The sequence below is a fragment of the Ranitomeya imitator genome, chromosome 1 (assembly GCF_032444005.1).
Source record: "Ranitomeya imitator isolate aRanImi1 chromosome 1, aRanImi1.pri, whole genome shotgun sequence".
NCBI lineage: Eukaryota > Metazoa > Chordata > Amphibia > Anura > Dendrobatidae > Ranitomeya > Ranitomeya imitator.
Genome location: NC_091282.1, coordinates 549,877,217 through 549,904,400, shown reverse-complemented (window position 1 = coordinate 549,904,400; position 27,184 = coordinate 549,877,217). Strand labels below are relative to the sequence as shown.

General features: G+C 41.5%; 1 protein-coding gene across 1 annotated transcript in view; it reads left to right on the top strand.

The window, feature by feature from the left end:
• Positions 1-25,752, top strand: part of MAU2 (MAU2 sister chromatid cohesion factor) — a 96,030-nt gene extending 70,278 nt beyond the window's left edge. Inside the window, exons 14-19 of the mRNA XM_069767697.1 lie at positions 12,903-12,952; positions 15,219-15,296; positions 15,653-15,764; positions 16,955-17,045; positions 21,142-21,269; positions 24,139-25,752. Of these exons, the coding sequence (XP_069623798.1) occupies positions 12,903-12,952; positions 15,219-15,296; positions 15,653-15,764; positions 16,955-17,045; positions 21,142-21,269; positions 24,139-24,213 (534 nt within the window). The 3' untranslated portion in view covers positions 24,214-25,752. The remainder of the gene's footprint in view (positions 1-12,902; positions 12,953-15,218; positions 15,297-15,652; positions 15,765-16,954; positions 17,046-21,141; positions 21,270-24,138) is intronic.
• Positions 25,753-27,184: the final 1,432 nt, after the last annotated feature.

Here is a 27,184-nt window from a genome sequence, read left to right as displayed (position 1 = left end):
CTATAATTCAGTCTGTGGGCAATTTTCTGTGGGCATTTTTCACCTTGCACCTCAAATATCATAGATCTGAAACTTTGTGATGCTGCAATTGGCAATTTTCCGTGTGGGCAATTTTCCATGTGGGCAAATTTCCATGTGTGCAATTTTTCTGTCGGCATTTTTCTGGTCACCGTCTAACATGAACCACTAGTTCATGTCACCAAAAAATTCCAAGCACATGTGAAAGTGCAGAGATACTGTATTAATAGGGGAAAGAGTCATCACCAAACAAAACTATCATACACTACCTGCAGACCTTTGGCGATATGTGTGCTGCGATAACTTTGACCAAGGTTTCAGACCTTAATTAGCCTGTTAGGGTTGTGGCTTGTTCACGATCATCGTTAGGAAATTACATTCCCAGGTTTTATAAAAGCCCATGCTCCTCTAACATTGTGCCAAAAACAGCAGCCATGGCTTCTTCTAAGTAGCTGCCTAGCACTCTGAAAATGATGAAGGCCCACAAAGCAGGAGAAGGCTATAAGAATACAGCAAAGTGTTTTCCTGTTTGAAATGTAATTAACCCCTTCATGACCCAGCCTATTTTGACCTTAATGACCTGGCCGTTTTTTGCAATTCTGACCAGTGTCCCTTTATGAGGTAATAACTCAGGAACGCTTCAACGGATCCTAGCGGTTCTGAGATTGTTTTTTCGTGACATATTGGGCTTCATGTTAGTGGTAAATTTAGGTCAATAAATTCTGCGTTTATTTGTGATAAAAACGGAAATTTGGCGAAAATTTTGAAAATTTCGCAATTTTCACATTTTGAATTTTTATTCTGTTAAACCAGAGAGTTATGTGACACAAAATAGTTAATAAATAACATTTCCCACATGTCTACTTTACACCAGCACAATTTTGGAAACAAAATTTTTTTTTGCTAGGAAGTTATAAGAGTTAAAATTTGACCAGCGATTTCTCATTTTTACAACGAAATTTACAAAACCATTTTTTTTAGGGACCACCTCACATTTGAAGTCAGTTTGAGGGGTCTATATGGCTGAAAATACCCAAAAGTGACACCATTCTAAAAAATGCACCCCTCAAGGTGCTCAAAACCACATTCAAGAAGTTTTTTAACCCTTCAGGTGCTTCACAGCAGCAGAAGCAACATGGAAGGAAAAAATGAACATTTAACTTTTTAGTCACAAAAATTATCTTTTAGCAACATTTTTTTTATTTTCCCAATGGTACAAGGAGAAACTGAACCACGAAAGTTGTTGTCCAATTTGTCCTGAGTACGCTGATACCTCATATGTGGGGGTAAACCACTGTTTGGGCGCACGGCAGGGCTTGGAAGGGAAGGAGCGCCATTTGACTTTTTGAATGAAAAATTGGCTCCACTCTTTAGCGGACACCATGTCACGTTTGGAGAGCCCCCGTGTGCCTAAAAATTGGAGCTCCCCCACACGTGACCCCATTTTGGAAACTAGACGCCCCAAGGAACTTATCTAGATGCATAGTGAGAACTTTGAACCCCCGGGGGCTTCACAAATTGATCCGTAAAAATGAAAAAGTACTTTTTTTTCACAAAAAAATTCTTTTAGCCTCAATTTTTTTCATTTTCACATGGGTAACAGGATAAAATGGATCCTAAAATGTGTTTGGCAATTTCTCCTGAGTACACCGATACCTCACATGTGGAGGTAAACCACTGTTTGGGCACATGGTAAGGTTCGGAAGGGAAGGAGCGCCATTTGACTCTTTGAATGAAAAATTATCTCCATCGTTAGCGGACACCATGTCGTGTTTGGAGAGCCCCCGTGTGCCTAAACATTGGAGCTCCCCCACAAATGACCCCATTTTGGAAACTAGACCCCCCAAGGAACTTATCTAGATGCATATTGAGCACTTTAAACCCTCAGGTGCTTCACAAATTGATCTGTAAAAATGAAAAAGTACTTTTTTTTTCACAAAAAAATTCTTTTCGCCTCAGTTTTTCATTTTCACATGGGCAATAGGATAAAATGAATCCTAAAATTTGTTGGGCAATTTCTCCCGAGTACGCCGATACCTCATATGTGGGGGTAAACCACTGTTTGGGCACACGGCAGGGCTCGGAAGGGAAGGCGCGCCATTTGACTTTTTGAATGGAAAATTAGCTCCAATTGTTAGCGGACACCATGTCGCGTTTAGAGAGCCCCTGTGTGCCTATGCATTGGAGCTCCCCCACAAGTGACCCCATTTTGGAAACTAGACCCCCCAAGGAACTTATCTAGATGCATATTGAGCACTTTAAACCCCCAGGTGCTTCACAGAAGTTTATAATGCAGAGCCATGAAAATAAAAAATAATTTTTCTTTCCTCAAAAATGATTTTTAGCCTGGAATTTCCTATTTTGCCAAGGGTAATAGGAGAAATTGGACCGCAAATGTTGTTGTCCAGTTTGTCCTGAGTACGCTGATACCCCATATGTGGGGGTAAACCACTGTTTGGGCGCACGGCAGGGCTCGGAAGGGAAGGCACGCCAATTGGCTTTTTAAATGGAAAATTAGCTCCAATCATTAGCGGACACCATGTCACGTTTGGAGAGCCCCTGTGTGCCTAAACATTGGAGATCCCCCACATATGACCCCATTTTGGAAACTAGACCCCCAAAGGAACTAATCTAGATGTGTGGTGAGGACTTTGAACTTCCAAGTGCTTCACAGAAGTTTATAACGCAGAGCCATGAAAATAAAATAAAAATTTTATTTTCTCTAAAATGATTTTTTAGCCTGCAATTTATTATTTTCCCAAGGGTAACAGGAGAAATTTGACCCCAAAAGTTGTTGTACAGTTTCTCCTGAGTACGCGATACCCCATATGTGGGGGTAAACCACAGTTTGGGCACATGTCGGGGCTCGGAAGTCAAGTAGTGACATTTTGAAATGCAGACTTTGATGGAATGCTCTGCGGGCGTTACGTTGCGTTTGCAGAGCCCCTGATGTGGCTAAACAGTAGAAACCCCCCACAAGTGACCCCATTTTAGAAACTAGACCCCGAAAGGAACTTATCTAGATGTGAGGTGAGCACTTTGAACCCCCAAGTGCTTCACAGAAGTTTATAACACAGAGCAGTGAAAATAATAAATACGTTTTCTTTCCTCAAAAATAATTTTTTAGCCCAGAATTTTTTATTTTCCCAAGGGTTACAGGAGAAATTGGACCCCAAAAGTTGTTGTCCAGTTTCTCCTGAGTACGCTGATACCCCATATGTGGGGGTAAACCACTGTTTGGGCACACGTCGGGGCTCAGAAGGGAAGTAGTGACTTTTGAAATGCAGACTTTGATGGAATGGTCTGCGGGCGTCACGTTGCGTTTGCAGAGCCCCTGGTGTGCCTAAACAGTAGAAACCCCCCACAAGTGACCCCATTTTGGAAACTAGACCCCCCAAGGAACTTATCTAGATATGTGGTGAGCACTTTGAACCCCCAAGTGCTTCACAGACGTTTACAACGCAGAGCCGTGAAAATAAAAAATCATTTTTCTTTCCTCAAAAATGATGTTTTAGCAAGCAATTTTTTATTTTCTCAAGGGTAACAGGAGAAATTGGACCCCAGTAATTGTTGCCCAGTTTGTCCTGAGTACGCTGATACCCCATATGTGGGGGTAAACCACTGTTTGGGCACATGTCGGGGCTCGGAAGTCAAGTAGTGACGTTTTGAAATGCAGACTTTGATGGAATGGTCTGCGGGCGTCACGTTGCGTTTGCAGAGCCCCTGGTGTGCCTAAACAGTAGAAACCCCCCACAAGTGACCCCATTTTGGAAACTAGACCCCCCAAGGAACTTATCTAGATATGTGGTGAGCACTTTGAACCCCCAAGTGCTTCACAGACGTTTACAACGCAGAGCCGTGAAAATAAAAAATCATTTTACTTTCCTCAAAAATGATGTTTTAGCAAGCAATTTTTTATTTTCTCAAGGGTAACAGGAGAAATTGGACCCCAGTAATTGTTGCCCAGTTTGTCCTGAGTACACTGATACCCCATATGTGGGGGTAAACCACTGTTTGGGCACACGTCGGGGCTCGGAAGGGAAGGAGCACCATTTGACTTTTTGAATAAAAGATTGGCTGGAATCAATGGTGGCGCCATGTTGCGTTTGGAGACCCCCTGATGTGCCTAAACAGTGGAAACCCCTCAATTCTTACGCCAACACACCCCTAACCCTTATCCCAACTGTAGCCGTAACCCTAACCACAACCCTAACCGCAACACACCCCTAACCACAACCCTAACCCCAACACACCCCTAACCCTAACCACAACCCTAATTCCAACCCAACCCTAACCCTAAGGCTATGTACCCACGTTGCGGATTCGTGTGAGATTTTTCCGCACCATTTTTGAAAAATCCGCGGGTAAAAGGCACTGCGTTTTACCTGCGGATTTCACCTGCGGATTCCACCTGCGGATTCCTATTGAGGAATAGGTGTAAAACGCTGCGGAATCCGCACAAAGAATTGACATGCTGCGGAAAATACAACGCAGCGTTTCCGTGCGGTATTTTCCGCACCATGGGCACAGCGGATTTGGTTTTCCATAGGTTTACATGGTACTGTAAACCTGATGGAACACTGCTGCGGATCCGCAGCGGCCAATCCGCTGCGGATCCGCAGCCAAATCCGCACCGTGTGCACATAGCCTAATTCTAAAGGTATGTGCACACGCTTTGGAAAACGCTGCGGATCCGCAGCAGTTTCCCATGAGTTTACATTTCAATGTAAACCTATGGGAAACAAAAATCGCTGTACACATGCTGCAGAAAAACTGCACGGAAACGCAGCGGTTTACATTCCGCAGCATGTCACTTCTTTCTGCGGATTCCACAGCGGTTTTACAACTGCTCCAATAGAAAATCGCAGTTGTAAAACCGCAGTGAAATGCGCAGAAAAACCGCGGTAAATCTGCCATAAATCCGCAGCGGTTTAGCACTGCGGATTTATCAAATCCGCTGCAGAAAAATCCGCAGAGGACCAGAATACGTGTGCACATACCGAAACCCTAATCCTAACCCTAACCCTACCCCTAACCCTACCCCTACCCCTAACCCTACCCCTAACCCTAACCCTACCCCTAACCCTACCCCTACCCCTAACCCTACCCCTAACCCTAACCCTACCCCTAACCCTAACCCTACCCCTAACCCTAACCCTACCCCTAACCCTAACCCTAGTTCTAACTCCAACCTTAGTGAAAAAAAAAAAAATTCTTTATTTTATTATTGTCCCTATCTATGGGGGACAAATGGGGGGGGTCATTTACTGTTTTTTTATTTTGACCACTGTGATAGATTATATCACAGTGATCAAAATTCACATTGGAACGAATCTGCCGGCCGGCAGATTCGGCGGGCGCACTGCGCATGCGCCCGCCATTTTGGAACATGGCGGCGCTCGGGGAAGAAGACTGACGGACCCCGCCAGGATCGGTAAGTATAAGGGGGGAGATCAGGGCACAGGGGGGGGAGATCAGGGCACGGGGGGGCGTCGGAGCACGGGGGGGGAGGGATCGGAGCAAGGGGGAGAGTGATCGGTGTGCAGGGGGGGGGGGATCGGTGTGCAGGGGGGGTGGTTCGGAGCACGGGGGGGGATCGGAGTGCGGGGGGGTTTGATTGGAGCACGGGGGGGTGTGATTGGAGCACGGGGGAGCGGACAGGAGGACGGGGGAGCGGAGCACAGGACGGAGGGGAGCGGGCCACAGATCGGGGGGCTGGGGGGGCGATCGGAGGGGTGGGGTGGGGGCACATTAGTATTTCCAGCCATGGCCGATGATATTGCAGCATCGGCCATGGCTGGATTGTAATATTTCACCATTTTTTTAGGTGAAATATTACAAATCGCTCTGATTGGCAGTTTCACTTTCAACAGCCAATCAGAGCGATCGTAGCCACGAGGGGGTGAAGCCACCCCCCCTGGGCTAAACTACCACTCCCCCTGTCCCTGCAGAGCGGGTGAAATGGGAGTTAACCCTTTCACCCGATCTGCAGGGACGCGATCTTTCTGTGACACAGCATATGCGTCACAGGTCGGATTGGCACCGACTTTCATGACGCATACGCTGTGTCACAGGTCGGGAAGGGGTTAAGAAATGTCAGTTAACAGGAACAGTGAAAGTGGAGATAAGGTCTGGAAGACCAAGCAATATTTCAGTGATCGCTGCTCATAGGATTGCTAGATAGGCAAATCTGAAGCCCCACTTGACTGATCTGAACAAAATTGAAAATCTGTGTCCAGACCTCAGAATAGCAGTGCATGCAAGACAACCCAGGAATCTCACAGACCTTTTCTTTGCTGCCTACAAAAAGAGTTTACAAGCTGGGATACTTTCAAAAGGGGGTGCTACTCGGTACTAACCATGCAAGGTGTCCAAACCTTTGCATTGGTCCATTTTCCTTCTTGTAATTTGTAAAATGTAAAAGATGAAGGGAAAATAAATAATACATATATATTTTATTATATTTTTACTTTGGTCTAAAATACAAAGGAAATGTGTCATCTTTAACTTTAGGTCTTTTAGGGATCATTTCACCTTCCACTTAACTGTTTACAATAACAGTAATTTTGACCAGTTGTGTCCACATTTTTACATACCGCTGTAAGTCGTCATACATCAGATAGGGAAAAAAAACTATGATGCCAGAGTTGACGGTCCTAAATATACTTAATAACATCCTGGTACTTTAACCCCTTTCCAACGTATCCAAAAGTCCCTGTGACCCAGGCCCTATTAACTGGGACGTATGGATATGTCCCGGTGATTTTACATGCACACGGCCGTTCGCATGCGATTGCCGGCAGGTGTCAGCTGAGTCTGACAACCGACACTAAGAGCCAGGAGTGCTCCCAGCACTTTAACCCCCTAAATGCTGCAATCGAATGCGATCGCAACATTTCAGGAGTAGACAGAGGGAGGACAGCCCCTCTGCCTTTGGTTCAGAGATCCCACAACGTAATCGTGAGGTCCCGATGCCATGGTGGCCCGATGTCGTCATGATGACATCCTGGTCTCAAGAACAAGGAAAGTTGCTGATCATGTGCAGTGCATGATCAACAACTTTATCTGTCAGTGCAGAGCTGACAGTTTGCATACCATGGGGATGCTGCTAAATCCCCATGCTATACAAGCGATCAGCTTGTAAAAAATAATAGTTCCATAGTGGGACAAAGTAAAAAAAAGTTTAAACCCCTTTCTGCCATCAGACAGAATAGTACGTCCCATGGCAGAATCCCCGCTTTGATGTGGTCTCCGGTGGTGAGCCCGATCCACTCGCGTTAACTAGTTAAATGCCACTGTCAAACTCCGACACCGGCATTTAACAAGTGCTTCAAGCCGGAAATGCGTGCATCGGTGATCGGGGGTCATCGGCGCGTTGGTATGACAACCAGAGGTCTGCTTGAGACCTATGGTGGTTGATGCCGGATTGCTATGAGCGTCACCCTGTAATTCTACTACATAGAGGCGATCTGAGCCCTGCCTCTATGTAGCAGAGCCAATCAAGTTGTGCCAGCTTCTAGGCTATTGAAGCATGGCAAAAGTAAAAAAAGAAAAAAATGTTTTAAAAAAAATAAAAATATAAAGGTTCAAATCGCCCCATTCAAAATAAAACAATAAAAAAAATAAAACAATAAAAAAAATCAAACCTACACATATTTGACCAAAAAACCTTACCAAAGGTTAGCAATACCAATCAAAAGAACGTATCTGCACCAAAATGGTATCATTAAAAACGTCAGCTCGGCACACAAAAATAAGCCCTCACCTAACCTAAGATCATGAAAAATAGAGACGCTACAGATATCGGAAAATTGTTTTTTTGTTGTTGTTTTTTTTAAAGCAAAGTTAGGATTTTTTTCTTCGCCACTTAGATAAAAAAGAACCTAGACATGTTTGGTGTCTATGAACGCGTGATGACCTGGAGAATCATAATGGCAAAAGTGTGGGCTTGCACTTTTTTTTGCCATTTCACCGCACTTGGAATGAATTTTTTTCCCATTTTCTAGTACGCGATATGGTAAAACCAATGATGTCGTTAAAAGTACAACTCGTCCTGCAAAAAATAAGCCCTCACATGGCCATATGGACTGAAAAATAAGAGTTATGGCTCTGGGAAGGAGAGGAGTGGAAAACAAAAAATACCCGGGTTATGAAGGGGTTAAAGTGTAAGAAAAACAATAATTTGTAAAAAATATTTTTAAAAGATCAAAATATATTGTACACATGAAAAAAAAGAAAGTACACATTTTGTATTGCCGCGTCCGGAACGACCCGACCTATGAAACTGTCCCACTAATGAATGTCATAAAGTAATAAAAATAAAAAAAAAAGGCAAAAAACAATACTTCATCATGCCGCCAAATAAAAGGTGAAATAAAACGCAAAAAAAAGACGGATATAAACATAGTACCGCTGAAAACGTCATCTTGTTCCTCAAAAAACAAGCCATTATACAGCTCCATCAGCGGAAAAATAAAAAAGTTATAGCTATGAGAATAAACCAATGTAAAAATAATTTTTTCTATAAGGCTGTGTGCCCACGTTCCTGATTTTTCCATGTTTTTCGCTATAAAACCACGAAAAAAACTGCATCCATTAAGCATCCTATTTAACAGAATGCAATCCGCAATTTTTGTGCATATGTTGCGTTTTTTTCTGTGATAAAAACGCAGCATGTTCATTAATTTGCGGATTTCCCGCTATTTAATTCATTGGGAAGCTCCGGAAACAAACGCAAAAAATCCGCAAAAGAAAACACATGCGGACTTCCTGCGGAAAAAGTCCGGTTTTGTTCAGGAAATACTGCAAATAATCCTGACGTGTGCACATAGCCTAAAATAGTTTTTATTGTGTAAAACTGTCAAAACCTAAAAAAAGATAAAACTATGGTATCGCTGAAATCGTACTGACCCAAAGAATATGGCTATGTGCAAACGTTGCGGATTTTGCTGCGGATCTGCAGCTGCGGGTCCGCAGCAGTTTTCCATGAGTTTACAGTACCATGTAAACCTATGGAAAACAGAAACCGCTGTGCCCATGCTGCGGAAAAAAACGCGCGGAAAAAAACGCGTGGAAACGCTGCCGTTTACATTCCACAGCATGTCAATTCTTTGTGCCGATTCCGCAGCGGTTTACACCTGCTCCTCAATAGAAATCCGCAGGTGTAAAACCGCAGGTGAAATCCACGGTAATTCCTTAGTGAATCCGCAGGTAAAACGCAATACCTGCAGATTTCTCAATTCTGCTGCGGAAAAATCCGCAGAGCTCAAAAATACGTGTGCACATACCCTAAAACTGCTTTATCAATTTTACCACAAGCTGAACGCTATGAAAAAACACCCCCAAAAAATTCCTGAAATTGCAGGTTTTTGTTCATCCTTGCTCCCAAAAATCGGAATAGAAAGTGATCAAAAAATGTCATCGTCTGAAAACGATAGCAATAAAAAAGGTCAACTCGTCCCATAAAAAAACAAGCCCTGACATGACTGTCGGACAAAATATAGAAAAATAAAACTTCAAAATGTTGTGATGCAAAAAGTATTTTTTTGCAATAAAAAGCGTCTTTAGTGTGTGACAGCAGTCAAACATAACCCAATATAAATCTTGTATCGCTGTAATCGCACCAACCCGAAGAATAAAGTCGTCACTTATACCACACAAGGAATGGCGTAAAAAATTAAATAAAACAAAATTCTGTTTTGTTCATTCTGCCTCCCAAAGATCTCAGTAAGGTTCGGCGCACATTTATTCTGAGCTGTGCGCTGAGCGCTTACATCAGGGTTTCCGTGTAAATCTCTGAAATACGTGATTCAGACGGAACTTCTGGGGGAAGATTCCCTATAATGAGGCAGATGGAGGCACTGTGGACGCCATAGGACCTGTGATCCGTCTTTTTAGGATTACATAAAAGTACAGTCGACCAGTTTTGTATACTTCTGAAAAGGACACCGGTGAACAGAGGCCAGACAGAATCCAGAGTAACACTGCTGCCTCATTATAGTGATTGGATCCTTCAGGGTCATATCACTCAGAGATATAGATGGAAACCCCAAAGTGCTCAGCGTAGCGCTGAATAATTGTGATCCCAAACGCTATGTAAAATGTTCCCAATAAAAGCTTCAAATTAATCCTCAAAAGAAAAAGCAAGTCCCACTCAGGTCTGTCAACTGTTAAGGGAACTATGGAGGGTTTCTACATTACTGCTCCCAAATCCCAATGCCCCCTCCCTTCTGAGCCCCAGTGTGCCTAAACCATATATAGCATCCACATGTTTGGCATTTCTGTAGTGATGAGATCCCGCCTAACTTACGGGTGCCCATCTCCAGAAGCACAGGCTGGGCATAATGTGCTGGTCACGTCAGCATACTGGTCCCTACAATGGCAGTTTTCAATTTTCACTCGGCAACATTCATTGCTGCTTGTTTCTGGAATACACCCATGGAGTCACAATCGTTACTACAGCTGTAGAAAAATTCTCAAAGGGACTCTGTATATGGAGTCCACAGACTGTTCTACAAAGATCTGCGCTCCAAGAGGCAAATACCGCTTCGTTCCTCCCGAGTCTCTCCATGGCTAAAGCAGTATTGTACAGCCACATATGGGGTATTGCCACATTCAGTAGAAATTGTGGGACAGATCATGGTGCCATTTTTACCCACTTCTTGTGAAAATGTAAAATCTTGGGCTAAAACAAAATTTGGTGGTAAAAATGTAATTTATTCTTTCTTCACCCCTCAATAGTATAAAATTCTGTGAGACACGTGTTCATTTGATCACTGCATCCCTAGATGAATTCAGTGGGGAATGTAGTTTGTAAATTGACTTCACATATAGGGGATTCTGTTGTTCTGGCACCTGAGGGGCTCTGCCAATCTGACATGGCACCCTCAAACCATTCCAGCAAAATCTGAACTCCAATATGGTGCCTTTTCCCTTCTGAGCTTTGCACTGTGCATCAAAAGCAGTATTCCTTCGCATGTGGGGATCGGCGTACTTAGGAGAAATTGCACAACAAATTGTATGGTGCAATTTCTCCTGTTACTTTTGTGAAAATAAAAAATTTGGAGTTATAATATTTTGTGGGGAAAATGTGGTTTTATTTTATTTTCACTGCTCAACGTAAGAAACTTCTGTGAAGCACCTGGGTGTTCAAGGAGCTAACCAGACTAAATACATTCCTTGAGGAGTCTAGTTTCCAAAATGGGGTCACTTGTGGGGTGTTTAGAAATATCAGGGGCTGTCCAAACTGGACATGACGTCCGCTAATGATTCCAGGAAATTTTACATTCAAAAAGTCCTTCCGTTCCGAGCCCTGCCATGTGCCCAAACAGTACAAATTGTATTGTGCAATTTCTCCTGTTACAATTATTAAACTGCAAAATTTGGGGCTAAAAACATATTTTTGGGGAAAATGTGATATTTTTAATTTTTTATTTATTTTTACAGTTCAACTTTATAAATTTGTTTGCAAATTGTGTCACTTGTGGGGGATTTTTACTGTTTAGGCACATCAGGGGCTCTCCGAATGCGACAGTGTATGTTGATTGTTCCATTAAATGTTGCAATCAAAAAATAGGGGGCTAAAATAAAATTAAGAAACAAATTTTTTTTTTTTTTTTTAAATTTTCATGGCTCTATGTTATAAACTTCTGTGAAGAACCTGGGAATTGAAGATGCTAAACACATATTTAGATAAGTTCCCTGAGTGTTCTAGTTTCTAGACATGCCATCCACTAATTATTCCAGCAAATTCTGCATGCAAAAAGTGAAATTGAGCTCCTTCCCTTCCGAGTCCTATCGTGCGAAAAAACTGTAGATTTCACCCACATATGGGGTATTGGCATGCTCAGGAGAAATTTCACAACAAACTTTGTGGTCCATTTTTCCCGTTAATCTTTTGAAAATGAAAAATAATTGGGTACAAAGTTAATTTTTTTGAGACAAAAAGTTAAATGTTCTTTTTTTTTTTTACCACATTCCAAAAATTCCATTGAAGCACCTGAAGAGTTAATAAACTTCTTGAATGTGGTTTTAAGCACCTTGCAGTTTTTAGAATTGTCACTTTTGGGTATCTTCTATCATATAATTCAAATAATTTTGTAAATTTTGTTAAAAAAATTAGAAATCGTTGGTCAACGTTTAATCGTTATAACTTCCTAAAGATAAAAAAAAATTGTTTCAAAAATTGTACTTATGCAGACGTGGGAAATGTTATTTATTAATTATTTTGTGTGACACATCTCTCTAATTTAAGGGTATAAGAATGCAAAGTTTGAACATTGTAAAATTTTACAAATTTTTGCCAAATTTCCGTTTATTTGCGTCTACTATGAAGTTCAATATGTCACAAAAAAAAAAGTCTCAGAATCAATGGGATTTGTTGAAGCGTTCCAGAGTTATTACCACACAAAGTGACAGTGGTCAGATTTGTAAAAATTGACCTGGTCATTAACTTGCAAACCACCTTGGGGGGTAAATGGGTTAAAGCAAAATCGGTCACCAGATTTCCCAATGCATGCTGTATACTTAATTATAATAGTGATTTTAGACCTGATGAGGTTGAGGGATTACTTTGAAAATCCTTGTGAAATTTAATGTATAATTCTATTTGGACTAGATGGTCGTTTCAGAGGGTGCTCTGTATTAAGCTCTTGGTGAGATAAGGACCTATACTGGACATGTAGAGGGGCCAACTGCTGTTTCTTTGCCCCTACACTGAATACATAAGACATCAGATTTGGTTATGGTATAGCACTGGTAGCTCAGGTCTTGCTCCAGCTTTTGCTACTAGCAGATCTTTGTAAATTGGAGCCCTTTTTTTATTCTGTATTCACACATTTCAAAATCACATTTACAGTTATTTATTTATTTATTTTTTCATGCAGCTTTATAGTTTACTGGAAAGAATTAACCCAGATCATAATTTCCCAGTGAGGTAAGACCTTTTTTTTTTTTTTAATAATTTTAATGGACAGCTTTAATATTTTTTTAATGTAAATTAACAGTAGAAGAAAGTATTAGAATCTGTAAAATGTCTTATTAGAGAAATAAGAAATTTCTCTATTTATCTCCCAGCACTGACCATTCACGCTCAAACTGCTCCAATCTGTCTACAGATCTGCTTTCAGTAAAGGTACCGTCACATTTAGCGACGCTGCAGCGATCTAGACAACGATCCCGATCGCTGCAGCGTCACTGTGTGGCCGCTGGAGAGCTGACACACAGACAGCTCTCCAGCGACCAACTATGCGAAGTCCCCTGGTAACCAGGGTAAACATCGGGTTACTAAGCGCAGGTTACTAAACACTACATACTTACATTCCGGTGTCTGTCCTCCGGCGCTCTGCTTCTTCACTGTGTAAGCGCCGGCCGGAAAGCACAGCGGTGACGTCACCTTACACAGTGCAGAGAAGCAGAGCACCGGTGGACAGACACCGGAATGTAACTATGTAGTGTTTGGTTTTTTTTACGTTTACGCTGGTAACCAGGGTAAACATCGGGTTACTAAGCGCGGCCCTGCGCTTAGTAACCCGATTTTTACCTTGGTTACCAGTGAAGACATCGCTGAATCGGCGTCACACACGCCGATTCAGCGATGTCTGCGGGAGATCCAGCGACGAAATAAAGTTCTGGACTTTCTTCTCCGACCAACGATGTCACAGCAGGATCCTGATCGCTGCTTCGTGTCAAACATAACGATATCGCTATCCAGGACGCTGCAATGTCACGGATCGCTAGCGATATCGTTAAGTTGGCCAGTGTGAAGGTACCTTAAGGGATCAAATTACACCTACTGTCTATAAAACTCTTGTTTTGTGAGAGGGAGGGTAAGTTAGAGGGAAACAATATCCAAATGGTACAAGAAACTCCTGAGAGTGCAGAAGAAACATTAAAATACATAATACAAGTCATGTAATGACCAAAAAAAGATGGTCTTCCTCATGACCAAACAGGATGACTTATTCCGAAGTCACCTGAAATGATAGGTACAAATTTTAGCAGTGGCTTGATATTTAAAAAAAAAAAAATCAAAGCTATAGTTGCCACTGGATCCAGCATAGGTTCTGTGGTCTGAGTTTACTCTGGAAGGACGTAGTCACCGTTCCAATAGCAGGAGGACACATGTGACCTGTGATAGGCTGCCACTGGTCAGGTTAGTTCAGCTGCCAATCACCTGTCCACAGCGGTTCTGCTGTTGCTGGAGCAGTATCAACCCGTTCTGTCTTAAAGCAGTTCATAGGGTATATATAGGTAGCTTTCATCCGAAACCCTCACAAAACCGGTTTTGAGTGTATGTGCTGACTGAACCATTGATTATAATGATTCGGAAATCCACTGTGCGCTGTAATGCATTATTTTCGGCCACATATGCCTATTGGAGGCGGGCAACAAAATGCAGACCATTTTGCCTGTTTTCTGAGGTTTTGGATTTTGTATATGCAGTCTAATCTGTGGACCGTTATGATAGAGAAGCAGCTGAGCAGAATGGTGTATAGATTCAGTGTAGATCCCTGGTGTTTGTATATGGGTCCAGTGATCTCACATTTACAAAACTGCACCATGAATTTCAATGAATAAAGTGCAAGATTTAGTGACGAATATGTATATCACCCTGATCATAGGCTCCTGCTCTGTAACACACTGCCTGCAGATAAGATACAATTTTAAACTTAACACGTTCCCTTAAAGGGGTATTTCCATATCCAAGATCCTATCCCAATACGTAATAGGAATAATAATGATAATAACAATAACAAATACCTTCAATTAGAAATGTAGTATAGTCTTTCCTCATGTGCAGACATTGCAGGACCTTAGGTATCTGTGTTACGACCACTGATATAGTGAGTTAGCTGGTTGCTAGTGGTCATAACCATGGACACCTAATGTCCTGCAATTCCTGCACATGAGGAAAGACATTGCGAATCATAAAAACTATCCTACATTTCTAATTGGAGATATTTGCTAATATTATTACACCTACTACATACTGGGATAGGATCCTGGAGATGGGAATATCCCTTTAATGATGAAAGTCAGACTGTTTTTTGGTAATTATTAATCATTTCAAGTAAATCTCTTCTGTGTAGAGACAGATAAATAAGGAAGAGATGAAGAAGTAATATTCACGGATTCTAAACCTTCCAGTGTTTCTAGCTGTTGAAGTTACCGCATAACCTCATTTCTCTTCACTCCTTTAGCTCACATTGTCTGCGTGCTGCTGCTTTCTATATACGGGGGCTCTTTTCTTTCTTTCAAGGCAGATACAATGAAGCAAAGTAAGTGGCATTTTTCTTTGTTTTTTAATCTGTTGACTAGTAAACTCTACCTTAGGAAGCCTTATATTTTTCATTTTGCTTGTTCCTAATCCCTGGTCGTGTTGCAAGGCTTGTTACAGAGTCACACTGACCTATAGGGCAGCTGCCTCTCTTAGGTGGTAAAGACCTTCATGAGACTTTCTTTGTGAGAATTACTTAGCATATTTTCTAATAACAGAAATTCCTGTCGCTATGTTTTTATAGTAAGGTTTTTTTCCCTGTTGTATCTGTTTTACCATACAACATGTCTGGGTCTTGCAATGTGTGGCACACAGCCATATTATATACTGGATGTTACATGTTTCTTTACATTACAGACGATTTCTGCGAGAAACTTTAAAGATGTCAAACGCTGAGGATCTGAATCGACTCACGGCGTGCTCTTTGGTACTTCTTGGCCACATCTTCTATGTACTAGGAAATCACAGGGTACGATGATATACAGTGTGTAAGCGCGCTAATTATTTTATCTAGGTTTTTATATTGCATACTTTCAAGGGGTTCTCCGAGCTTTTTCAATTTAATCTTACCTGGCAAGCCCCAAATATGCATTGGCTTAATAGATAATTTCATCCATAAATTTCTTTGTAAATGTGACTTACACTAAAGGGAACCTGTCACCTCAGAAAACGCTATTTACCTGCAGTAATAGTGTTTTTCTGCAGGTAAATAGCATTACAATCAGGGCTGTGGAGTCTTTATTAAATAGACTGACTCAGACTCCTAAAATATATATTAAATTGGTTCAGTAGTTCAGTGCAGGATGTGCTGTAAATGTTTCCATAGTAATTTGGAAAAGTTATGAATTGTCCTATAAATGTCTGTTCTATTTCTGATCTAAGTATCTCCCGGTTTTAGGTGAGATGAATCTGTGCTGCACTTTATGTACAGGCTCAGTAGTGAGGCCGTGCTGTGGAGTCAGAAGTTAGGCAAATTTAGGAGTCTGAGGTCTGGCTTACTGACTCCACAGACCTGATTACAATGCTTCCTGGCCACCTTACTGAAAGATGCAGCTACCTGGAGAAAATGATATTTCTTTCCCAGGATCACCTGCTTTCAGTCATTGAGGCGTGTGTGGAGCAGGTTCAGTCACCGCTCACTATACTGTGAGCAGCAACTGCAAGCACTCACTGGCATTTTGACTTCCTATATGAACAGATGCGGTGCAAAGATAGCTGTCATCAAAATTTTGGGACATGCCTACAGCATGACTGAGCTGCTCCTCGCTGGCTCTAAGTAGGAAATCAGTTACTTTTCTAGAGCTAGAGGCACTTTCAGTACAGCGACCGGGCAGTATTTTAACACTATACCTGCTGGTAAATATAATTTTCTGAGGTGAAAGCTTCCCCTTTAAATGTAATGTGCTTTACCGCCAACATATAGAGGTTATACCATAGCATCATTGCATAATGTTTCCATACTGCCACATGAGAGTTCATGAAGTGCCCATGGTTATGGGGGCAGGAAGTTCTTTATATTTATTTTAGATACCACTAACTGGTCCAAATACCTAATCTTGTCATGGAATAGTCCTCTATCTCTCCAGTCATTAGACCCATAGGTATTCTGAAATTTGCTTTACTTGTACTGCAATCTGTAATTTTCAAATGTACCATCAGGAGAGCAACAATATGGTGGTCCCAGCCATGCAGCTGGCAAGCAAGATCCCAGATATGTCTGTACAGCTATGGTCGTCGGCGCTGCTTAGAGGTAAGGTTAACTCTTCATTTTTCTTGTATTCATACCTTCGGGTTACCGTATTTTCCAGCGTATAAGACGACTGGGCATATAAGACGACCCCCAACTTTTCTGAAGTTTTTCAGGGATTAAAAAGTCATCGAATTTGCCGGAAAATACAGTATTTCTTTTTTAAATTTAGTGAGTTTGCGTTAGAATATTTGCTACTGTGACCTGGTAGCCATTTTTTGGGAGATGCAGAAGATGGTTAATCATTTATGTACAAAGCTGATTGACTTTCTGCCAGTTTCAAAGCATTTATTTACAGGTCAGGTAATCTAAATCATTGGAGGAATTTATTGGTAAATAGTCTGTTGATGAAGTGAGAAAAATAAAGGCTTAAATTTATGGGATAAAAGAACTAAAAATTTGCATGTGCATATATATTAATCCCCTTTTGCCATGAACCCCCTAATAATTTCTGGTGCAAGCAATTACCTTCACAAGTCACATGCTTAGCAAAAGGAAGTCCACCTTTGTGCAATCCAAGTGTCACATGGTCTGTCGGTATATACACACTTTTTCTGAAAGGCTACAGAGGCTGCATAACCACTAACCAAGCACCATGAAGATCAATGAGATCTCCAAACAAGTCGTGGACAGAGTTGAGAAGTACAATCAGGGTGGATTTGATTTAAATCTAACTGATTTAAATCACGATTTAAATCACTAGTCAGTAAGGCTTGATTTAAATCAGTGATTTAAATCAAAGTTTCTACCTAACTGAATTTGACTCCGCAGAGGTCCCAGCCTCTTCTTCACGGCAAAAATGTTACAACATGAACAGAGTTGAGGAAAAGACCTTAATCCTATTGTTCTACAAACCTATGAATACAGAATCAACCCCTTCAGTGCCAAGTCCAAGAAGTTAGACAATATGTTTCGGATTGTTTGGACTGGAATAGATCTGCACAGCACAAGAAGAATGTGAATCTAAGTGTGAGGAGGAGGAAGGGACATGAGTCATCTTCATCACCGCACTTCTCATGATGTTGCCTCATTCGCGCCACCAGGCCTTGCATCTCTTTGTTGCATCGTTTGCATTTTGCACGCATGCCTGCCTTACCGATAGGCGAAGGAGCTTCATTAAAATATTGCCAAACTGGGTCTCTTTTACGGCCTGCTGCCATTATAAGGAAAGAATGTAATAAACCTCAGATCGTACACACAAACAGATCCAGACTTGTCTGTCTGTGGCTATGCTGCAGTATTGTGCTCAAAGTTTCATTTTCTTGTTTGCTTGCCCTTCCTCCTCCTCACACTTAGATTCACATTCTTCTTGTGTTGTGCAGATCTATTCCACTCCAAACAATCCGAAACATATTGTCTAACTTCTTGGACTGAAGGGGTTGATTCTGTATTCATAGGTTTGTAGAACAATAGGATTAAGGTCTTTTTCTCAACTCTTTTCATGTTGTAACATTTTTGCCGTGAAGAAGAGGCTGGGACCTCTGCGGAGTCAAATTCAGTTTTGAGAACTGCGTAAGTAAAGCGAGCGTCTGTGATAATATAGGAGAGAAACTGCCCACTAATCCTACAGAAACCTCTGGAAGAGCATGGCATTGTGAATGTTACAAATATACAGCCTTTATTCTACTGAGTTAAACAACTCAGCTTTATCTCATGATGGAAGAACCTTTGGATGGTCAAATATTTTCCTCAAAAAGCAGTTTATTGAAAAAAATCCGATTTAAATAAAAAAAATCAGATTTTTTTTTTTTTTTTTTTTTTTAAACATTGATTTTTATCCACCCTGAGTACAATTAAGGCTATGTGCACACGTTCAGGAATTCCTGCAGAAAATTCCTGTGGAAATCCGGACATTTCTGCCAGATTTCCGCATGATATCCGCATGCGTTTTTTTTTCGTGGTTTTTGCGCAGTTTTTCCCAGACATTTCCCAATGCATTAGACAGTGGGAAATCCGTGAAAAAAACGCAAAATTAATGAACAGGTTCATTATTTTTCCGCAATGTGTTTTTCATGCGGAAAAACGCACATCATGTGCACAGAAATTGCGGATTCCATTATAAATGATGGGATGCTTAATGTATGCAGATTAGTTGCGGTTTTATAGCGTTTTTATAGCGCAAAACGCTAAAAAAACGCAAATAATCTGCAATGTGTGCACATAGCCTAAGAATTGGGTTCAAAAAAAATATCCCAATCTCTGACGATCCCCCAGAGCACCATCAAATCCATTATCATCAAATGGAAAGAACATGGTACCACAACAAACCTGCCAGGAGAGGGCTGCCCACCAAAACTTAGCTTGGGCAAGGAAGGAATTAATCAGGGAGGCAGCAGAGAGACCAAAGGTAACCCTGAAGGAGCTGCAGAGTTCCCAAGCAGAGACTGGAGTATCTGTCCATATGACCACGATAAGCCGTACACTCCATAGAGGTGGCCTTTATGGGAAAGTAGGCAGAAAATAGCCTTTACATACACACACCTAATTGAAAAGGTCATTTTAAGTTTACCAAAAGACGTGGGAGAATCCCCAAATGTACAGAAGGTGCTGTGGACAGATGAGATCAAAATTGAACTTTTTGATCAGCAAGGTAAATGCTATGTCTGGTTCCAAACCAATACGGCTCATCAACCCAAGAATACCATCTCCATAATGAAATATGGTGATGGCAACATCATGCTGTGGAAATGTTTTGGGCAGCAGGGACAGGGAAAATTATCTAAGTCAAGGAGGAAGATGGATTGTGCAAAATACAGGGATATTCTTGCTCAAAACCTTTCCCAGTCTGCAAGTGATCTGGGACTGGGACGGAGGTTCACCTTCCATCAAGACAGTGATCCAAAGCATACTGCTAAAGCAACACTCGTGTGGTTTAAGGGGAAACATGTAAAGGTTTTGTAGTGACCTAGTAAAAGCCAGACCTTAATTCAATTGAGGATCTGTGGTGAAACTTGAAGATTGCTCTTCACCAGAGGAAACCATCTAACTTGAAGGAGCTGGAGCAGTTTTACCTTGAGGAATGAGCAAAAACACCAATGGCAATGTGTGGAAAACTCAGAAACGTATCCAAAGTGACTTACAGGTGTAATTGATGCAAAAAGAGGCTCTAGAAAGTACTCACTTTAGTGGGGTGAATAGTTATGCACGCTGAAGTTTTCAGTTATTTTGTCCTATTTGTTGTTTGCTTCACAAGGGGGAAAAAAAAGAAAACCAAATGCTCACAGTTAAAGGCATGTTCTTTACATGAACTGATGCAAAAGACACAAATGCCAATGGGGTGAATACACTCGCAAGCCACTGTATATACAGGGTCTATTGCACATGGACGAAGTGCTGTGGTTAAAAAGATGTGCCAGAAAAGTGCATGCTAGCTGTAATTGTGAGGCACACGCAATCCAATGTCTTATTCATCTGTGTAGTTGAGCTTTTCTTGTGCTTTATGGATAGACTTTGTCATTCACTGTCTGCAGGAGGTTCTTTTCCAAGGTTTCTTAAAAGGAACCTGTCATCCCCAAAATCGAAAGTGAGCTAAGCCCACCAGCATCAGGGGCTTATCTACAGCATTCTGTAGGGCCTCCCATCTTCTTACGATGACGTCCTCTCCTTGTCTTCACGCTGCGGCTCCGGCGCACTGCAGTACTTTGCTCTGTCCTCAACAGGGCAGACAAAGTACGCCGGAGCCGCAGCGTTAGGACAAGAAGAGGGCGTCATCTGATGAAGATGGGAGGTGCCAGACCACGACACCCATCAGACCGCAGTGGGACCGCCTCTGGGTGAGTATAATTTAACCACTTTTTCTCATCTTTCAGGATACATCAGGGGCTTATCTACAGCACAACAGAATGCTGTAGATAAGCCCCTGATGCTGGTGGGCTTAGCTCACCCTCGATTTTGGGGGTGACAGGTTCCCTTTAACCGTATTCTATATAGTAAATGAATCCTTTTATTTTGTTAGAACTTGTTGATGTCAGAGGGTGCGGAAGTGGCAACCATTCATTTCAGTGGAAAAATAAAGCCATTCTTTGTTGGAATTTCAGGAGTGAATAGTTTTACAAGAAATTGTCTTTTTGTTAAATTATTATTTTTTTTTTACATACAGATCTGAATAAAGCATGTGGAAATACAATTGATGCCCATGAGGCTGCACAGATGCACCAAAACTTCTCCCAACAGCTGCTACAGGACCACATAGAAGCCTGCAGTCTTCCAGAACACAATCTCACAACGGTTAGTCTTTTGCTTGTATATCCTAAAAGGGTTTTTCCTAATTTTTTTTTTTTTTATAGCAGTGGCCTATCATTCAAAGATTCACTTACTTAGTTTCTCATGTGAGGGTTTAGCCCCTTGGACCACAGCTGATCTTGAGTGAAATGGATGCATTACTTTAATAGTGCTGCATTCCATGCACTTTTTACAGACCGGTCTCTAATTTTCCCTTTGTTTCTAAATTCTTGAAATATTTGGTCCACCCCAGCCTAATCCGCTGTTTCTAAGAATACTCTCGTGACCCGTTTACATTCTGGTTTCCGCTCCTTACATTCTAATGAAACTGCCCTCTCTAAAGTCTCTAATGAACAACTAAATCTAATGGTCACTACTCCCTGCTGATTCTCATGGATCTTTCTGCAGCATTCAACGCTGTGGCTCTCCAGCTCCTCACTATGCTCTGCTTTATTGGTCCACAAAGATACCGTTCTCTCCTGGTTCTCCTATCTTTCTGACCGCTCCTTCACTGTGTCTTTTGCTGGCTTCTCTTCCTCTCATCTTCCCCTTACTGTTGGGGTTCCTCAAGGATCAGTCCTAGGCCCCCTCCTATTCTCTTTATATACTGCTCCTATTGGACAAACAATCAGTTCGGTTTTCAGTACCATCTCTATGCGGATGACACCCAGTTATACATAGTCTCCTGACATCAGCCCTACATTACTACAAAATACCAGTGATTGTCTTTCCACTGTCTCTAACATTATGTCCTCCCTCTATCTAAAACTGAACTACTTGTGTTTTCTCTCTCCACTAACCGACCTATGCCTGATTATTGCCATTTCCATTTGTGGTTCTACCATTACTCCCCAGCAACATGCCCACTGTGTTGAGGTCACTCTTTATTCAGATCTTTCCTTCACTCCCTCACATCTGATCGCTCGTCCATTCATGTCACCTACACCTCAAAAATATTTCTAGAATTTGACTCTTTCTAACTTTCAACTCTGCAAATACTCTTCCTGTAGCTCTTACCCATTCTCGTCGGTACTATTGCAACTCTACTGATCAGTCTGCCTCTTACTAAACTCTCCCCTCTTCAATCTCTCCTGAATGCAGCAGCCAGGATCCTACGCCTTTCCAACCACTACACTATTGCATCCACCCTGTGCCAGTTGCTGCACTGGTTACCCATCCACTACAGGGTCCAATATAAACTTAAAGGGACTCTGTCACCTGAATTTGGCGGGACTGGTTTTGGGTCATATGGGCGGAGTTTTCGGGTGTTTGATTCACCCTTTCCTTACCCGCTGGCTGCATGCTGGCTGCAATATGGGATTGAAGTTCACTCTCTGTCCTCCATAGTACACGCCTGCACAAGGCAATCTTGCACAGCGCAGGCGTGTACTATGGAGGACAGAGAATGAACTTCAATCCAATATTGCAGCCAGCATGCAGCCAGCGGGTAAGGAAAGGGTGAATCAAACACCCGAAAACTCCGCCCATATGACCCAAAACCAGTCCCGCCAAATTCAGGTGACAGGTTCCCTTTAACACTCTCACCCACAAAGCTCTCCACATTTCAGCACCACTCTACATCTCCTTCCTCCTCTTAGTCTACCACCCCACCCATGCACTCCGTTCTGCTAATGACCTAAGACTATCATCCTCAATAATCAGAACCTCCCGTCTCCAAGACTTCTCGCGTGCTGCACCAATTCTTTGGAATACACTGCCCAGGACAAATCGATTAATTCCCAATATCCACAGTTTTAAGCGTGCCCTAAAAACGCATTTCTTTAGACTGGCCTATCATCTCACCTATCTAACTATCCCTGTTTTGGCCATACAAAATTTACTTCCAAATCCGGACCCTTTTTGCAACTGTTCACGCACCCACCATGCATTTAATAGCCCTCTGTGTTTGTACTTGTAATGACACTGGCTGGTGACCGGTTCATGCAGCGTTATGAATCCTGACTATGTACGTGTGGCTTGCACCGTAGAATTCAATTCAATCATTTTTTACCATTCTCCTTTCGTGTCTCCCCTATTTAATCATGGTTTGTAAGTTTCCAAGCAAGGCCATCATTCCTCTTGGTAACTGTTGATTGTATGTGTTAACTATTAATTGGCCCTACTGTTTACTAAACAGCAGAAGCTGATTGTTTATTGGGAACACTCATCCTCCAGTGACTGGAGCAGAACTAGGATTGTTCAAATTGGGCAACATCTTTTTAACACCCTTATACTTGCTTCATGTTATTTGTCCCTGACTTTAATGCAGGCTCACATACTGAGCCCGCACTTGATGGCTGATTTAGTTACCTTTTTTGATTGCCGCAATGAAAGGTATTCAAAACATCCGTATCTACTCCAAAATGGTATCCGTAAAAAACATCAGCTCAGGCTGATTTCAGATTTTTTTTTTTTTCAACTCTTAAATAAAACAAAAAAAAAAAAACCTATACATGTTTGGTATCTGCGTATACTCTTACTGGCCTGGTGAATTGTATTGCCAGGTCAGTTTTACCATATAGTAAACATGGTAAATAAAAAAAAAAATAAACGAAAAACATTGTGGAATTGCGCCTTTTTAATTTTTTTTTTTTTTGCAATTTCACCGCTCTTGGAATTTTTTTCCTTGTTTTCCAGTTCACTATGTAGTAAAATGAATGGTGTCCTTCAAAAGTTTAACTCACTTCACAAAAAAAACAACCCTCATTTGGCTACATGGCTGGAAAAAGAGTTATGGCTCTTGGAAGAAAAGAAGGGAAAAACTGAAAATGGCTGAGGGTGAAGGGGTTAAAGTCTTTTTCTTGTTTTAGTGCTGGTGTTTTGTTTTGTTTTTTTATTAAAGTACTTGAACTGATAGTTGTTGTTTCCTTTGCAGTGGACAGATGGGTCTCCTCCTGTACAGTTTCAGGCTCAGAATGGACCTACTACCAGCCTGGCTAGCCTTTTGTGAAGACAGTCCTTAAGTATGACATGGACAGACGCACTGTCTGTAGAGGATTCTTCTCTGCATCCAAAACCGTGGAGGATTTACAACTGCAAGAAAATGCACAGTGCATTTGACGCCTATGGTAGAGTCGAGGGGATGTTGTGTCCTGGACATGCCAACTGGATGGAAAGGAGCTTTGTCCTCCATGCAGTAACTCCGGAACTTAGAGACCAATCAATCCACATGCTGCAAAATGTTGACACTCCCTTGCCTGCAAGTAATATTTGCCCCCTCCCCATGTGTACGGTGCGTGGAAAAGGTCAAGCTTTCCCTAGAGCACGATAAGGGGTTAAATTTACCTTGGAACAATATTTTTGTGCTATATTTAATATCTGCCTTCAGCTTTGTTTCCCTCTACTGAATAGATTTAACAGAGAAGGGCATTTTTTAAAATTTTATATCCATAAATATATATATATATAATACTTAATTTTATCAATGTTTTAAAATTTTTCTGCGCACAAAAAATGCGGTTTTGTTGGGGTGGGGAAGGTTTATTCTTTCCCTCTTTCATACCCCCTTTTGGATAAATTATATTTTCACGGGAATGTTTTTGATATTTGATATAGTTTTATAGGCAAGCATTACACAGCCCCTCGATGCAGCAAAGAGGCGGCCAAAGGATTAGCCATTATGTCTTGTGACCTAAGTAATTTGAACTCCTCAAGGCCTGTCATCTTTTAATGATCATGTAATATTTTACACATCTTATTTATCATGCTTATATTACCCATGCAATGTTTAACGTTCTTTTTCAAGCCCATATGTTCTCACTGTCCCTCCTCCCCCCACACACACAATATTAAAGTGATTTTAGTTATTGTGTTTCCAAAGCTCACATTCCCCAGCACAGTGACTCCTACTCATTAAATTCAGTGTATTATTACAATTGTGTGGTATTACTCTGCTAAAGGGGTTGTCCAGGATTAGAAAAAAATGGCTGCATTCTTCCACAAACTACGCCAACCCTGCCAATTCTCTTCAATGGATGAGAGCTGCAATACTGTACACAATCCGTACCCAGGTGTTGTCCAGTTTCTGGAAGAATCCACTGTATTTTCCTACTACAATACAGCGTAAATGAACCTGTCACCATGACAATGCAGTCCCATCTGCAGGCATTGTTATAGAGCAGAAGGAGCGGAGTAGACTGATATATAGTTTTGTGGGGAAATAGTCAGAATAACCTGTATATTCATCAATTAATCATCTGCTCTTTGTGGGATTTTTAGGACCGCCCACTGGACCATTAGTGACTAACAGCTTTTTTTGTCTTAAGTGTGCATACAGAGACAGATGGGACCACCCACTGGACCCAAAAATCCCACAAACAGCAGAAGATTAAGGCTGTGTGCACATGTTCCGGATTTGTCGCTATAAAAACGCTTAAAATACGCATACACATGCATCCCATCATTTCTAATGCATTCTGCAACTTTTGTGCATATGTTTGCGGGGAAAAACGCATCGCAGAAAAAAATGCAGCATGTTCATTATTTTTGCGGATTTCCCACTGTATTATTGCACACCAGAAAATCTGGAAAAAAACCGCAAAAAAACAACGTGAAAAATCCGCATGCGAATTTCTTGCAGAAAATGTCCGGTTTTGTTCAGGAAATTTCTGCAAGAAATCCTGACGTGTGCACATAGCCTAAATGATGAAAATACAGATTATAGCGAGACTTTACTCACAAACCTATATATCAATCTACTCCGGTCCCCCTGCTCTATAACATGGTGCCTGCAGATTGGACTGCATTTTCATGGCGACCGGTTCCCTTTAAACCAACTTTACGTTGCTCGTACAATGAAACATAAGATAAAATGGGCACTTTTTACTGTGGTGGCAGTCACTCCTATATGTGTTTTCTTTTAATCAATATGGTAACATAGTAGCAATTACGGTGTATTCTTTTACAACTGTACCTCCAGTTTTTGTCACATTTTATGAAGGATATGTCTCTTTAAACTATGCTAAACTCGGCCTCTTCTGATACCATTTGTTTGACAGAAGGTGTTTTTTCCACCAATATTCCAGTGTCAACCTACATGACTATTGAACAACCATACAAATATTTAGCTTTACCTTCTTTGCATTGTACCAGTTTGTCTTTTTCTGCATTCATATCCAGAGCTGCGGCATAATTTTGACTATACCTACACTACAAGGATATTCTTGTTGTCCCTAGATGTAGAAGTCACTGGAATTTTGAATGTGACTTGAGAATCCATATATATGTATGTATTAAAGGGCAATTTCCATCTTTAGGAGTTATCACCAATCCACTGGAGTTCCCACCCAACAGAAATAAGCTCTCTAGTGGTTCTGTATTCGCCTCCTCTGGGCCTGATGGAACGAGTACAGCACTCAGCCTTTTCTGCTGGTCCCATAGAGAGTGAATGGGAGCGGTGATGCGTATACCTGGCCAATATTCCATTCCTATAGCGCTCTGTGCACCCACATTCTCCTGATCGGTAGGGGTCTCAACAGTCAGCAAGTTGCCACTTATCCCATGGATAGGTGATAACATTTAAAGGTGGCAAGAAGCCTTTAAAGTGCCTTTAATGACAGCTTTAGGTACTTTTTAGATTGTAACTAGTCCCATACATACACAGCTTTACAGCATTATTTATATCAGCTTCATCTATCATAAACCAATAGGCAATCCCAGCCCTGTAAATCCATGTAAACTCCGACTTCTCCTGATGTGTTTTTGTGCTCTTGGATTTGAGGCTGATACTCAGAACTAAGAGACTTTTACTGGCTAGTTTAACGTTCCAAAACGATTTTCGACACATTCCCAGGAACAGCCACTATAGACTTCTTTTTTTTTTTATTTACTTTTTTCTAGAATAAAATGTGACTGCAGTATTTTAACAAGTTTGATTTGTATTGCATTATCTTTAATTTAACTTACGGGTGGTAGTGTCAATT